Source organism: Bos indicus x Bos taurus, chromosome 15 (assembly GCF_003369695.1).
Source record: "Bos indicus x Bos taurus breed Angus x Brahman F1 hybrid chromosome 15, Bos_hybrid_MaternalHap_v2.0, whole genome shotgun sequence".
Classification (NCBI taxonomy): domain Eukaryota; kingdom Metazoa; phylum Chordata; class Mammalia; order Artiodactyla; family Bovidae; genus Bos; species Bos indicus x Bos taurus.
Genome location: NC_040090.1, coordinates 3759681 through 3775641, shown reverse-complemented (window position 1 = coordinate 3775641; position 15961 = coordinate 3759681). Strand labels below are relative to the sequence as shown.

The window sequence follows — 15961 nt, the reverse complement described above, 5'->3', positions numbered from 1 at the left end:
CTGCAGTCACCAGCTGCAGTGATTTTTGGAGCCCAAGAAAATAAACTCTGTCACTGTTTCTATTATTTCACCATCTAGTTGCCATGAAGTGATTGGGCTGAATGCCATGATCTTCATTTTTTAAATGTTGAGTTTGAAGCCAGCTTTTTTACCCTCCTCTTTCACTTTCATCAACAGACTCTTTAGTTCCCCTTCACTTTCTGCCATTAGAGTGGTATGATCTTCTTATCTGAAGTTGTTGATATTTCTCCCAGCAATCTTGATTCCAGCTTCTGCTTCATCCAGCACAGCATTTCACATGATGTACTCTGCATATAAATTAAATAATCAGGGTGACAATATACAGCCTTGATGTACTCCTTCCCCAATTTTGAACCAGTCCATTGTTCCAAGTCTGGTTCAAACTGTTGCCTCTTGAGCTGCATACAGGTTTCTCAGGAGGCAAGTCTAGTACTCCCATCTCATTAAGAATTTTCCACAGCTTGTTGTGATCCACATGGTCAAAGGCTTTAGCATAGTCAGTGAAGCAGAAGTAGATGTCTTTTGGAATTCCCTTGCTTTCTCTATGATCCAACAGATGTTAGCAATTTGATTGCTGGTTCCTCCGTATTTTCTAAATTGAGCTTGAATATCTGGAAGTTCTCAGTTCATGTACTGTTGAAGCCTAGCTTGGATAACTTTAAGCATTACTTTGTTAGCGTGCAATTGTGCAGAAGTCTGAACATCATTTGGCATTGCCTTTCTTTGGGATTGGAACAAAAATTGATTTTTCAAGTCCTGTGGCCACTGCTGAGTTTCCCAAATTTGCTGGCATATTGAGTGCAGCACTTTCACAGCATCATCTTCTAGGATTTGAAATATCTCAGCTGAAATTCCATCACCTCTGCTAGCTTTGTTGGTAGTGATGCTTCCTAAGGCCCACTTGACTTCATATTCCAGCATGTCTGGCTCTAGGTGAGTGATCACAACACCATCGTGGTTATCTGGGTCATTAAGATCTTTTTTGTACAGTTCTTCTGTGTATTCTTGCCACCTCTTCTTGATATCTTCTGCTTCTGTTAGGTCCATATGGTTTCTGTCCTTTATTGTGCCCATCTTTGTATGAAATTCTCCCTTGGTATCTCTAATTTTCATGAAGAGATCTCTAGTCTTTCCCATTCTATTGTTTTCCTCTATTTCTTTGCATTGATCACTGTGGAAGGCTTTCTTATCTCTCCTTGCTATTCTTTGGAACTCTGCATTCAGAGAGGTATATCTTTCTTTTTCTGCTTTGCCTTTCACTTCTTTTCTCAGCTATTTGTAAGGGCTCCTCAGACACCACTTTGCCATTTTGCATTTCTTTTCCTTGGGGATGATTTTGATCACCACCTCCAGTACAATGTTATGAACCTCTGTCCATAGTTCTTCAGGCACTCTGTCTACCAGATTTTATCCCTTGAATCTATTTCTCACTTCCACTGTATAACTTCAAGGGATTTACTTCAGGTCATACCTGAATGGCCTAGTGGTTTTATCTACTTTGTTCAATTTTAGTCTGGATTTTGCAATTAGGAATTCGTGATCTGAACCACATTCAGCTCCTGGTCTTGCTTTTGCTGCCTGTATAGAGCTTCTCCATCTTTGGCTGCAAAGAATATAATCAATCTAATTTCGGTATTGACCATCTGGTGATGTCCATGTGTAGAGTCATCTATTATGTTGTTGGAAGAGGGTGTTTGTTATGACCAGTGTGTTCTCTTGGCAAAACTCTGTTAGCCTCTGCCCAGCTTCCTTTTGTACTCCAAGGCAAAGCTTGCCTGTTACTCCAGGTATGTCTTGACTTCCTACTTTTGCATTCCAATCACCTATGATGAAAGAAAGCTAAGCGCTGAAGAATTGATGCTTTTGAACTGTGGTGTTGGAGAAGACTCTTGAGAGTGTCTTGGACTGCAAGGAGATCCAGCCAGTCCATCCTAAAGGAGATCAGTCCTGGGTGTTCATTGGAAGGACTGATGCTGAAGCTGAAAGTACAATACTTTGGCCACCTGATGCAAAGAACAGGGATTTGAAAAGTCCCTGATGCTGGGATAGATTGAAGGTGGGAGGAGAAGGGGATGATAGACAATGAGATGGTTGGATGGTATCATCGACTAAATGGACATGAGTTTGAGTAAGCTCCAGGAGTTGGTCATGGATAGGGAAGCAGCGTGCAGCAGTACACTGGGTCTCAAAGAGTCGAACACGACTGAGTGACTGAACTGAACTGATGATGAAAAAGACATCTTTTTTGGTAATAGTTCTAGAAGGTCTTGTAGGTCTTCAGAGAGCCATCCAACTTCAGCTTCTTCAGCATTAGTGGTCAGGGCACAGACTTGGATTACTCTGATATTGAATGGTTTCCCTTGGAAGTGAACAGAGATCATCTTTCTTTTTTGATTTTGCACCCAAGTACTGTATTTCGGACTCTTTTGTTGACTAGCACACTTGTGTGATCTATTAAAGTTATCTATGGCCACCAGAATTATGATGTTCACGGGGCCTTTCAAGATGAGCCCATCCAGACTTTTCCCAGGCATTGGATCATTTAAAAGTATCAGTGAATTTTGAAATGAATTTTCTTCCTTCTAGGATTATGTTCATAGCTCTTTTTTATTATTATTTCAAATTTTTCTTCTCTTTTACATCTGAACAATCCAGTTTTCATTCTTATACCCTGGTCACTTTCTCAACAGTCTGAGTTTCAAACCCATTATAGTCATTAAGCTAAGGAGATATTTCTTCCCAGGCCTTTCACTGACTCTTGAGTATGATGTGCAAGTTTGTAAATCAGTGCTAGCACTTGACCTACATACATAAGCACAGTACATGTACACAGAATCAGGACTCCTCCAGCCAATGAAAAGTGAAAGTGAAGGTGCTCAGTCATGTCCGACTCTTTGTGACCCCATGGACTGCAGCCCACTAGGCTTCTCTTTCCATGGGATTCTCCAGGCAAGAATACTGGGGTGGGTTGCCATTTCCTCCTCCAGGGGATCTTCCCGACCCAGGGGTGGAACCTCGGTCTCCCACGTTGCAGGGAGACGCTTTACCCTCTGAGCCACCAGGGAAGACACACTCACTAATACCACAGGAGACCCTGTCTCATTCCTGTAGAGCTCCTGAGCATCTCACAGGAAATGCATCCTTTCAGCTAACCTAAGTGAACTCTATCTTTCATAAAGGAGTCTTTTGCACACGCTAAAGACTGGCATATTGATATGCCAGTCATAAAGCCACTGCCTGGGATTAGGATACCTAACTTACCTGAGCAGCCATGAGAAGAAAAGAAATGGATATTGTGATAAGCCAGCGACTTATCTATGTTATCAGCTGATAACATAGAAAGTAACACAGATCCATGTAGATAGCAAAGTTCCCCAAAGTATAATCAGAGATCAAACAACACGTTAATTTAAAAAGGCAACTATTATTAATAGATACACACTTCTACATATAAAACAGACAAACAACAAGGACCTACTGTTTGTCAGGGATCTATATTCAGTATCTCATAATGATCTACAATGGAATAGAATCTGAAGAAACAATATGTATACATAAACATATATATATGTTTATATATATATATATATATATTTGCTGTACACCTGAAACTAACACAACATTGTTAATCAACTAAACTTCAATAAAATTTTTTGTTCTGATAAGTAGAAAATTAATTTTGCGGGTTTTCCCCTGGCAGCCCAGTCATTAAGACTTCTCTTTTCAATATAGGGGGTGCAGGTTTGATCCCTCATCAGGGAGCCAGGATCTCACATGCCTCACAGCCAAAAAATAAAATAAAATAAAAGCAATATTGTCACAAATTCAATAAAGATTTCAAAAGAAATGATCTGCATCAAAAAAATTTTTTAATCATTTTTAAAAAGAGAATTGTTAGAGATATGTATCTCTTCATTGAACCCCCCACTCCCCAAAAAAGAAATAAATTATAAGTCCCATAACAATTTGAGGACAGTTTACAAATCACTACTCATCTGTCTCTTCTCCAGAAAAGAAAAAAATTTTCATAACTTGTTTTAAGCATTTTGCTTTTATGTTAGTTTTTTAAGGTTTGGGTTTTTTGTTTAAATTATGCCTAATTATACTTATTAAATAAATAAATATCTATTCATAAAATTAAGGTATCATAGATTAAATTATTAAAATAGATTAATACTTATGTTGATCTGTACTCCCTCTCCACTGAAGGAACTAATTCTTTTCTTGCATATTTATCTCACAGTCCCAGTTGGTAGAAGATTTCCAAGAACTGCGGAGGACATTAGAGACCATGAATATGTTCAATGCCAACCTGGGGTTCTTCTTCCTTCACCTCGCCCAGGTCTTGATTTTGGAGGCCCTGGCTTGGGTAATAGTGTGGCATTTTGGCAGTGGCTGGCTTATCACAATATTCATTTATTTTCTTCTCACAGTTGCTCAGGTGAGTAGGTATCCCAAGCCCAGGCAGGCTCTATGGGAAGCCTCAGAATTTTTTATTCTCTCTTTACACTGGTGCCAGTGGCTGCCTGGCACTTCCTGGCAAGCTAGTCATCAGTGTCTGACACCAATAAGTTTTCAAAACCTACAGGGCCCCAGTTCTCTTATCTGTAACATGGGGTAACAATTTTTTATGGAAATATTCTGAGGAGAACTAAAGAAGTTACTCTGTAGAGTACCTAGCACAGAAACTGGCACATGGTAAATATCCTTGAGAGTTGCTGCTCTTTGCCCGACATTATCCACACAATGTCAGTAACTGAAGTTCCATTCTAGGCCATGCAACCTTCACCTTTGTCTTTCATTCATTAACCAACCAACATTTTTCATGGTTGTTCAGTGATTTTATTAAGACTATAGGCACATACATGAACTTATTTTGTTTTCTTTTTAATCGCTCAGTTGTTTCCAACCTTTTTTGACCCCATGGACTGTAACTGGCTCCCCTGTCCATGGATTTCCTCAGGCAAGAATACTGGAGTATGTTGCCATTCCCTTTACCAGGGAATCTTCCTGACCGAGATCAAATCCAAGTCTCCCATATTGCAGGCAGATTCTTTACCATCTTAGCCACCATGAAGAAAGGAAGCCCCACATTAATTTACACCTATATGTGTGTGTGTGTATATATATGTGTGTGTATATATATATGTGTGTATATATATATATATCACTATTTATACATGATGTTTCATAATAAGAGATTCTACTAAAGATGTTATCTATCTGTATTTTTTTTAATTCCCTGAGACCCTAGCCAAAAGCCTCATTTCACCAATACTTATCAATACATCAGTCTATGAAGAGAGTCTATTTATTATTACATGATAATAGGATCATGTATTCTGCCAGAAATGGCAATCAGCAACTGGCGTGTAGCAGGGCAATTGATAAATCCTTTGAATGAAGCACAGATCTCTGAAGATGGCCTTCTATGACCACAGCACTGTATTGTGGACACAAAGGGAAACGCACCTGACCCTGCCCTTGGGAAACAGTCATCCAGGGGAGGAGCTGGTCATTGAAATATCTAGACAGGATACAAGGCAGAAGGAAAAGAAACAAGCATGTGCTCTGGGAGCAGAAAGAGGCATCTAATTCTAATTGAGGCAATTGGGGATGATTTCATGGAGAATTAACATCAGTGTTAATTACAAAATTTTATATGCTAATTTTTTTCTCGAAAAGTCAACTTGCTTTATTCTTTGAAAAGCAACTTTTAGAGTCAAGAAAGGAAACAAATATTTGTTTGACTGCTTAGCATTATCAGGAATTTTACATGTATTTTGGCTGCACGACAGCTGAATGAGCAAGGTTTATTATAATCTCTGCTTCTCAGACAAAGAACTGAGTTCAGAGCTACCAACTAGCTTGCCAAGAGTTGTATAATTTGTAAAGTGGTGAAGGACAGTTTAGAGCCCAAGTTAGCCTGACTTGAAAGGCATCCTCTTTCCATTCCACACTGGAAGATTCTGACAGTGGAGAGAAGAGCATTCAAGGCTGAGAGAACCACCTGTGCAAAGGCACAGAGATGGGAAAGAACTCAGCAAGTGTGACAGATACACACTTGGCTTGAGGTCAGACAAGATCTCCCACTGTTCTCATGGGTTCCCAAACCTACCAGTGGCCTCACTTACTACTTTCTTCTTACCTTGCCAACTTCTCTGACAGTAACCCTGTCTCTTCTAGGCTCAGGATTCATTTCTGCAACATGACTTGGGACACCTTTCCGTATTTAAGAAGTCCAAGTGGAACCGCCTGATGCAAAATTTTGTGATTGGTCATCTCAAGGTACAGAATGTTCCAGGAGTATGATGGGATTCTGAAAGTCATTTCACTAAGCAGTGGTTTCTACATACTTATCAGCAAAAAATATTACTACACACCCCACAAGTAGATGTAAATATACTAACAATGTACTGACTATACATATTATATATATATATATATATATATATATATATATATAATTCAGTTCAGTTTAGTTCAGTCACTCAGTCGTATCTGACTCTTTGTGACCCCATGAATCGTAGCACGCCAGGCCTCCTTGTCCATCACAAACTCCCGGAGTTCACTCAAACCCATGTCCATCGAGTCGGTGATGCGATCCAGCCATCTCATCCTCTGTCGTCCCCTTCTCCTCCTGCCCCCAATCCCTCCCAGCATCAGAGTCTTTTCCAATGAGTCAGCTCTTCACATGAGGTGGCCAAAGTACTGGAGTTTCAGCTTTAGCATCATTCCTTCCAAAGAAATCCCAGGGCTGATCTCCTTCAGAATGGACTGGTTGGATCTCCTTGCAGTCCAAGGGAATTTCAAGAGTCTTCTCCAACACCACAGTTCAAAAGCATCAATTCTTCAGCGCTCAGCCTTCTTCACAGTCCAACTCTCACATCCATACATGACCACAGGAAAAACCATAGCCTTGACTAGACGAACCTTTGTTGGCAAAGTAATGTCTCTGCTTTTGAACATGCTATCTAGGTTGGTCATAACTTTCCTTCCAAGGAGTGAGCGTCTTTTAATTTCATGGCTGCACTCACCATCTGCAGTGATTTTGCAGCCAAGAAAAATAAAGTCTGACACTGTTTCCACTGTTTCCCCATCTATTTCCCATGAAGTGATGGGACCGGATGCCATGATCTTCGTTTTCTGAATGTTGAGCTTTAAGCCAACTTTTTCACTCTCCACTTTCACTTTCATCAAGAGGCTTTTGAGTTCCTCTTCACTTTCTGCCATAAGGGTGGTATCATCTGCATATCTGAGGTTATTGATATTTCTCCTGGCAATCTTGATTCCAGCTTGTGCTTCTTCCAGCCCAGTATTTCTCATGATGTACTCTGTATATAAGTTAAATAAATAGGGTGACAAAATACAGCCTTGACGCACTCCTTTTCCTATTTGGAACCAGTCTGTTGTTCCATGTCCAGTTCTAACTATTGCTTCCTGACCTGCATACAGATTTCTCAAGAGGCAGATCAGGTGGTCTGGTATTCCCATCTCTTTCAGAATTTTCCACAGTTTATTGTGATCCACACAGTCAAAGGCTTTGGCATAGTCAATAAGGCAGAAATAGATATTTATACACACACACACATAACATTATAACATATATGCTAAAACTAGAATTTTAAATGTTTAAGAGAAAAAGTTTATTTTTATTAAAAAGTTCTGTTTTTTTCTTAGCCAATTATCTATTTGGCCCAATCCCTGGTACACCATTGGAGGAGGCAATGGCACAGCACTCCAGTACTCTTGCCTGGAAAATCCCATGGACAGAGGAGCCTAGTAGGCTGCAGTCCATGAGGTCACTAAGAGTCGGACACGACTGAGTGACTTCACTTTCACTTTTCACTTTCATGCATTGGAGAAGGACATGGCAACCCACTCCAGTGTTCTTGCCTGGAGAATCCCAGGGATGGGGGAGCCTGCTGTCTATGAGGTTGCACAGAGTCGGACATGACTGAAGCGACTTAGCAGCAGCTGGTACACCATTAAAGAACCACCTCTCAGGAGATATACCCTATAAAGTCATGAGTAGGGATATTCTTAGAAGGGGTCTGGACATGCACTTCTGGGAGGTTATGGGAATCCAGCAAACTATTTAATCCTGGGAGGACTATGTACAAATAAAAGAAAAGATGCAGAACAGATAAAAGTTTAACAAAAGAGAGAACCAAGGGAAGTTAGATTGCTCTGTTTAAGAGTTGAGGGTTGCAAAACCCAGATTGCTGGAAAAAGCAGGGGCAATTGGTCTTATCCCCCTCAGATATGCTCCAGGAGGACAGGCACACTATCCTATGCACCCCTGAAATACAGTGCCTAACAGAGTGCCTAACACACAGTAGGCCTTCAATAAGCATTTGTTGAATGCATGAAGGAATGGATGGATGGGTGGAATGATGGATGGATAGATGGACAGATGCTAGATAATAGTACAAGGGTTGATGAAAGCGGGTTTTAGCCCTGGCTCTGATAACGCTCACTGTGCAACCCTGAACAAGTCAGATTCTATCTCTGGCTCTCAGTGTTCTCATCTCTAAAACTAGGACTTCAACTGGATATCAGCCTTTCTATGATGTTCTAGGATTTGATGAGAAACCAAATGACAGAATGATCTCTGTTCATTTCCAAGGCAAACCATTCAGTATCACATTAATCCAAGTCTAGCTAACTTTGCTAGCCTTTGCCCTGCTTCATTTTGTACTCCATTTCAGTATTCTTGCCTTGATAACCCCACGAACAGTATGATATGGCAAAAAGATATGGCATTGAAAGATGAAGTCCCAGGTCGCTAGGTACCCAATATGCTACTTGAGAAAAGTGGGGAAATAACTCCAGCAAGAATGAAGAGACAGAGCCAAAGTGAAAAAGATGCTGAGCTATGGATGTGGCTGGTGGTGGAAGTGAAGTCCAGCACTGTAAAGAGCGATATTGCATAGGAACCTGGAATGTTAGGCCCATGAATCAAGGTGATTTGGAAGTGATCAAACCAGAGATGACAAGAGTGAACATAGACATTTTAGGAATCAGTGAACTAAAATGGACCAGAATGGGCAACTGTAATTCAGATGACCATTGTATCTATGACTGTGGGCAGGAATCCCTTAGAAGAAATGGAGTAGCCATCATAGTCAGCAAAAGAGTCCAATATGCAGTACTTGGATGCAGTCTCAAAAATTAAAGAATGATCTCTGTTCATTTCCAAGGCAAACCATTCAATATCACAGTAATCGAAGTCTATGCCCCAAACACTAATGCCGAAGAAGCTGAAGTTGAATGGTTCTATGAAGACCTACAAGACCTTCTAGAACCAACACCAAAAAAAAGATATCCTTTTCATTATAGGGGACTGGAATGCAAAAGTAGGAAGTCAAGAGATACTCAGAGTAATAGGCAAGTTTGGCCTTGGTGTACAGAATGAAGCAGGACAAAGGCCAACAGAATTTTGCCAAGAGAACACACTGGTCACAGCAAACACCCTCTTCCAACTTTATTACTCCTGTATATATTCCAAATATATTCATTTTAACGTGAAAGAAATATAAAAATTATTAACATATGTTACATTTCTTTTTTCATTCTGAGGCTTTGAATCTAGTATGTATTATATCCTTACACAGCCCGCCTCAATTTGACTGGTCACATATTAAGTGCTCAGTGGCCACACACAGATAAGGGCTACTCTACTGAGCACTGCAGATCTAAAATACACATTAATTGATTTTTGAGAAATGTCAAATATGCAATAAAAACTATGACTATTGCTTATTCTTCTATAAATGATTAACATAATAGGGGAAGAGAAGAGAAATTGAATGTCTCAGTATGCCAGAATTCTACACACAGCATCTCATGTCTCCTCAAACAACCCATGCAGGTAAATGTCATTATATTATACTATATTTACTGAAGGTGAAATTGAACATCAAAGGGTAGATAATTTTCCCAAACCACACAGAAGCATTTATACATCTGGTGGATGCAACTAAGTTGATGTGCTTCCAAATCCTTTTCTCTGTTAAAACCTTTAGATTTTCACTGAAAGAGAGAAAATTCCAAACAAATTAATCAGAGATGACATGAGCTCGGCATCAACTAAAATACTTTTATTCTCATTTATATTTAATGAGATCATTGAAGCTTGAACATGTGATGATCAGAGGCAAGCCCCCATAGGAGATGACTTCAGATCCATGACTCTTTAAAATATTCATTGAAGAAGGAACCCTGGTGCCATTTCCGCCCCCCCTCCCCCGAACTAATTAGTTTTAGAGCTGAAGTTTCTTTATTTATAAAATAAGAAGTGTACTATCTGCTCTACCTATTTCATATTTCTTTTTAAAATGAGGACAATAAAAAGATAGATGGAAAAACATTTCATTTCAATGGTTTTTATTCTTCTTCATTATCAGGAGTTGTTTTAGCCTGGAATTTATGTTCCTGGATAAGATAATTATTTGCTGGTAGGCTTTTAGAGCCTCTAGCCAATGAATCATTCTGTGACCCAGGAATGGGGGGCGGCATGTTCCAGGAATCCATATCCTAATTAAACTTTGGAGATGTAGGCATAAAACTCTGATTGTTACTATTCAAGTGCTGCTGCTGCTGCTGCTGCTGCTGCTGCTGCTGCTGCTGCTAAGTCGCTTCAGTCGTGTCCGACTCTGTGCGACCCCATAGACGGCAGCCAACTAGGCTCCCCCATCCTTGGGATTCTCCAGGCAAGAAAACTGGAGTGGGTTGCCATTTCCTTCTCCAATGCATGAAAGTGAAAAGTGAAAGTGAAGTCGCGCAGTCGTGTCCAACTCCTAGCAACCCCATGGACTGTAGCCCACTAGCCTCCTCCATCCATTGGGTTTTCCAGGCAAGAGTACTGGAGTGGGTTGCCATTGCCCTCTCCAATTCAAGTGCTAGTCATGTCCAACTCATTGCAACCCCATGAACACAGCACACCAGGCTTCCCTGTCCTTCACCAGTTCATAAAGTTTACTCAGACTCATGTCCATTGAATCAGTGATACCATCCAACCATCTCATCCTCTGTCATCCCCTTTCCCTCCTGCCCTCCATCTTTCCCAGCATCAGGGTCTTTTCCAGTGAGTTGGCTCTTTGCATCAGGTGGCCAGGATTGGCACTTCAGCTTCAGCATCAGTCCTTCCAATGAATATTCAGGGTTGATTTTGTTTGGTTTTGAAAAACTCTGATAAGGAAAGATATTTCAGGAGAGAAATCTTGCAGCTAATGAATGTTCTCTTCTTCTCAGGGTTTCTCTGCAAAATGGTGGAATAACCGACACTCCCAACACCATGTAAAAACAAACATCTACCCCAAAGACCCAGATGTTGTTTTTGGCCCATTTTTTGTTGTTGGAGATTTACAACCTGTCAAGGTATGTTTACAAATCCTAAGCACTAGAGAAATGTTCCAGGAAGTGGTTCTTGGAAAGGTCTACACCTTTGTCTTGAGGAGATCAGGCTGGAGATTCTGGCTTCAAGCATGTTTTCAGAGCATCTCTTCTTTTAACTCCAGGATATAAATTTTAAATAAGTGAATCTGGTGTTGTAAGAAAAGAAGAAAATGTGGAATGAATAACTCTATGATCTTAAAAGTCATTCAGGCTAAATCACTCATAGAAGGCATGGCAGTACATTCAACAAGTGCTAAATCATGAACCATCTACATATCTAGTTATGTCAACTAATTCTAGCTGTTGGAAGAAACTAAGCTGTTATTTTAATTTAGGTCCATTTTGGCTCATTTATACATGAAACTCCAGAGAAGGCAATGGCACCCCCACTCCAGTACTCTTGCCTATAAAATCCCATGGACAGAGGAGCCTGGAAGGCTGCAGTCCATGGGGTCGCTGAGGGTCGGACACGACTAAGCTACTTCACTTTCACTTTTTCACTTTCATGCATTGGAGAAGGAAATGGCAACCCACTCCAGTGTTCTTGCCTGGAGAATCCCAGGGACGGGGAAGCCTGGTGGGCTGCCGTCTATGGGGTCGCACAGAGTCAGACACTACTGAAGCGACTTAGCAGCAGCAGCAGCAGCATACATGAAACTCAGCTCAAATGCTTCATAATACACAGGACCTCGACTCTAGTTCAGACTTCTTAAGGAAAAGAAAAAGGAAGGCAAACTCCAGGATGTCTCAGCTTAAAACCTCAGCTTAAAAACCAGCATGTAAGGATTATTACCAAGATGTTTATAGTCTGCTTTCAACACAGAAGGTATAAGGATAATCACAGAAAGGTATCTTTCCTTGAGAAGAAATGATGGATCCTGGGAATTAAGTGCTTAGGAAGAGGTTCTATCTCCTTCTGGAAGAATTTAGGAGGAATTTAGGAGAAATTTAGGAGGAAACAAAGGAATGTAGCTTGGTCACTTTCTGCCTGGACTTTGTGGTAACCAGGATTGTGTAACTCTCTCAAAATAGGTTTTCCCAGTCTTGGAAATTAGGGAAAAGTCTTCCAATTAGGGAAAAGTCTCCTGCCAAGATATAAAGAAAATAAAAGAAAGAAAGAAACCTTGACTGTAGTCTTCAGTCAGTTGTCCTTCCAAAGACTCCACAAACAAGTCAGAGCTCTCTGAAGTTTGCAAACTCCTAAAGTGAAGTCATTCAGTCATGTCTGACTCTTTGCGACCCTATGGACTGTAGCCCCCCAGGCTCCTCCACCCATGGGATTTTCCAGGCAACAATACTGGAGTGGGTTGTCATTTCCTTCTCCAGGGATCCAACCTGGGTCTCCCACATCGCAGGCAGACTTTACAGTCTGAGCCACCAGGGAATCCCTGTGAACTCCTCGGCTGATCACTAAACTTATGACACTTTGACTTCTCTCCTCAGTCCCTCGCAGCAATGGAGACTTGTCTCACGGGAGTTCATGAGGCAGTCTGGCCCCCTCCAGAAGCCCCTTCTGTAGAACTGTATCCAGTTCACATGCTGCCTCTTCACAGAGGGTGGAGACACCATCACTTCTCCATCATTCGAGAGACATATCCCGCGAGGCTTAGGTTTCTGTTTACTATAATTTCAAAGCCAATGCACACCATATTACTTACAATCATTTAATCTTTCCCAGCATCAGGGTCTTCTCCAATGAGTCACCTCTTTACATCAGGTGGCCAAAGTATTGGAGTTTCAGCCTCAACATCAGTCCTTCCAATGAACACCCAGGACTGATCTCCTTTAGGATGGACTGATTGGATCTCCTTGCAGTCCAAGGGACTCTCAAGAGTCTTCTCCAACACCACAGTTCAAAAGCATCAATTCTTTGGTGCTCAGCTTTCTTTATAGTCCAACTCTCACATCCATACATGACCACTGGAAAAAACATAGCCTTGACTAGACGGACCTTTGTTGGCAAAGTAATGTCTCTGCTTTTTAATATGCTGTCTAGGTTGATCATAACTTTCCTTCCAAGGAGTAAGTGTCTTTTAATTTCATGGCTGCACTCACCATCTGCAGTGATTTTGGAGCCCCCAAAAATAAAGTCAGCCACTGTTTCCACTGTTTCCCCATCTATCTGCCATGAAGAGATGGGACCAGATGCCATGATCTTCATTTTCTGAATGTTGAGCTTTAAGCCAACTTTTTCACTCTCCTCTTTCACTTTCATCAAGAGGCTCCTTAGTTCCTCTTCACTTTCTGCCATAAGGGTGGTGTCATCTGCGTATCTGAGGTTATTGATATTTCTCCCGGCAATCTTGATTCCAGCCGGTTCTTCCTCCAGCCCAGAGTTTCTCATGATGTACTCTGCATATAAGTTAAATAAGCAGGGTGATAATATACAGCCTTGACGTACTCCTTTTCCTATTTGGAACCAATCTGTTGTTCCATGTCCAATTCTAACTATTGTTTCCTGACCTACATACAGGTTTCTCAAGAGGTAGGTCAGGTGGTCTGGTGTTCCCATCTCTTTCAGAATTTTCCACAGTTTATTGTGATCCATAGAGTCAAAGGCTTTGGCATAGTCAATAAAGCAGAAATAGATGTTTTTCTGGAACTCTCTTGCTTTTTCAATAATCCAGCGGATGCTGGCAATTTGATCTCTGGTTCCTCTGCCTTTCCTAAAACCAGCTTGAACATCTGGAATTTCACAGTTCACGTATTGCTGAAGCCTGGCTTGGAGAATTTTAAGCATTTCTTTACTAGCATGTGAGATGAGTGCAATTATATGTTATCATGCCTTAAAATGAGTAAAGCACAGCATGAGATCCACTGATGGAAATAAAGGAGGAAAGATGACATAAAGGTTATGACTATGTGTTTTATAATGTAACCATTCAACAGATATCTGTTAAATGGATGAATGGATACAAGCAGACTGAGCTTTAAGCAGAATTCTAAGCACATAGGTTGAAGAAGACCTTGAAAACTTATCAGAAATATTTCTCCTCCATCACCTTTCCATTCCACCCCAGGGCAAAAATTTTTAAATGGCTCCCATGGAAATAATAATAAACTATCACAACCCCTGAATTCAAATGGAATAAACCATCCCTGCAAGAATTGCCCACATTTAAATAAAGAAAAAGTCACCAAAATATTTCCTCCCCCTTCAGTTCTGGTTCCTCAGTGCCTTCAGTTTGACAGTAAATGAACTCTGACCAGATAGCTCTTTCTATAAAGACTCTACACACACACACACACACACACACACACACACATGCATGCACGCACACAGACACACACACACACAGAGATACACGCACACACACAGACACACACACGCACATGCACACACACGCACACACACAGGTACACACACACAGACACACACACGAACACATGTGCACACACAGACACTGACATACGCACATCCACACAGACACACGCACACGTACACCACCCACACAGACACACACATATGCACACACACACGCACACACACACATAGACACACACACAGACAGACACACATGTGCGTGCGTGTGCGCACATACACACACACACAACCTTGAGTATAATAACAGAAGTCTATATTGTTCTTACTTCAGTTTTATTCTCTCTTCCTTCAGTATGGCAAGAACAAAATCAAATACATCGACTACGAGAAGCAGCACCTGTACTTCTGCACGGGTGAGTCACCAGGGAGCCACAATCCTTGTCATCCTATTTCCTTGAAGCAAACAGTTGTCAAGCCAGAAGGCATGACTGAAATCCTCCCACAGAGAGACGATCTCAGGTCTTGTGCCTCAAAAAAGCAGCATGTTTTATTTCAGACTTACTTGGGTGAAATCTGAAGAGGAAAACAGAAGAGCGATTAGGCATTCTTAATGGGCATCTCATCACTCTGGCTACTGTACAGGGAAGGAGATGCTCCAAGAAGGATGGGAGGCAGGATGCCAATCAAGGGGTCTGGTATCTGTGACTCTTGTCCTGGATAAACTAAATACAATACTTACCAAGAAGAAAAAGATAGTGGTGTATGGATAGGGGGAAAATTAGGAAAAGAATGCTCAAGCACTGACAGTAGGTGCCGGAAAAAGCAGAGTCTCATGATAAAAGTCGCCTGTAGAGCTTCTGTGTGGAAGAAAGTTGACTGTTCCCACAGCTTACGTACAGCTGTAGAAGGTATTTTAGTGGACAGATACGCACACACACACACACACACATAATAAGACAGGTCTGGATATGTTCTAGGCTTGAGAGAAAATAAGGTAGCTTAATAAGGCTAATATCAATAAAAATATTAGAAGCAAAAATGTTTTGCTCTTAACCTAGTCAAACTCATGATAGCCCACAAAGAAAAGTTTAGGACCCCAAAATATGCTCATCTGAAACATGCTTACTCATTTGGAAAAGAAACCCAAATTAGAGAAGATTGCAAACATTTCCTGTAGATCAGTGGTTCTCAACTAATAGCATTGCTGCCCCCAGTGGGACGTTTGACAGCGTACAGATACTTTTCTGATTATCCCAACAAAGAGGGAGGAATGGT

At 41.0% G+C, this 15961-nt stretch overlaps 1 protein-coding gene across 1 annotated transcript in view; it reads left to right on the top strand.

Annotated features, from left to right (window-relative positions):
* LOC113904643 (fatty acid desaturase 2-like protein FADS2P1) overlaps positions 1 to 15961 on the top strand; it is a 41279-nt gene that overhangs the window by 12865 nt on the left and 12453 nt on the right. Inside the window, exons 3-6 of the mRNA XM_027561766.1 lie at positions 4265 to 4462; positions 6208 to 6309; positions 11278 to 11403; positions 15039 to 15099. Coding sequence (XP_027417567.1) covers positions 4265 to 4462; positions 6208 to 6309; positions 11278 to 11403; positions 15039 to 15099 — 487 coding nt within the window. The remainder of the gene's footprint in view (positions 1 to 4264; positions 4463 to 6207; positions 6310 to 11277; positions 11404 to 15038; positions 15100 to 15961) is intronic.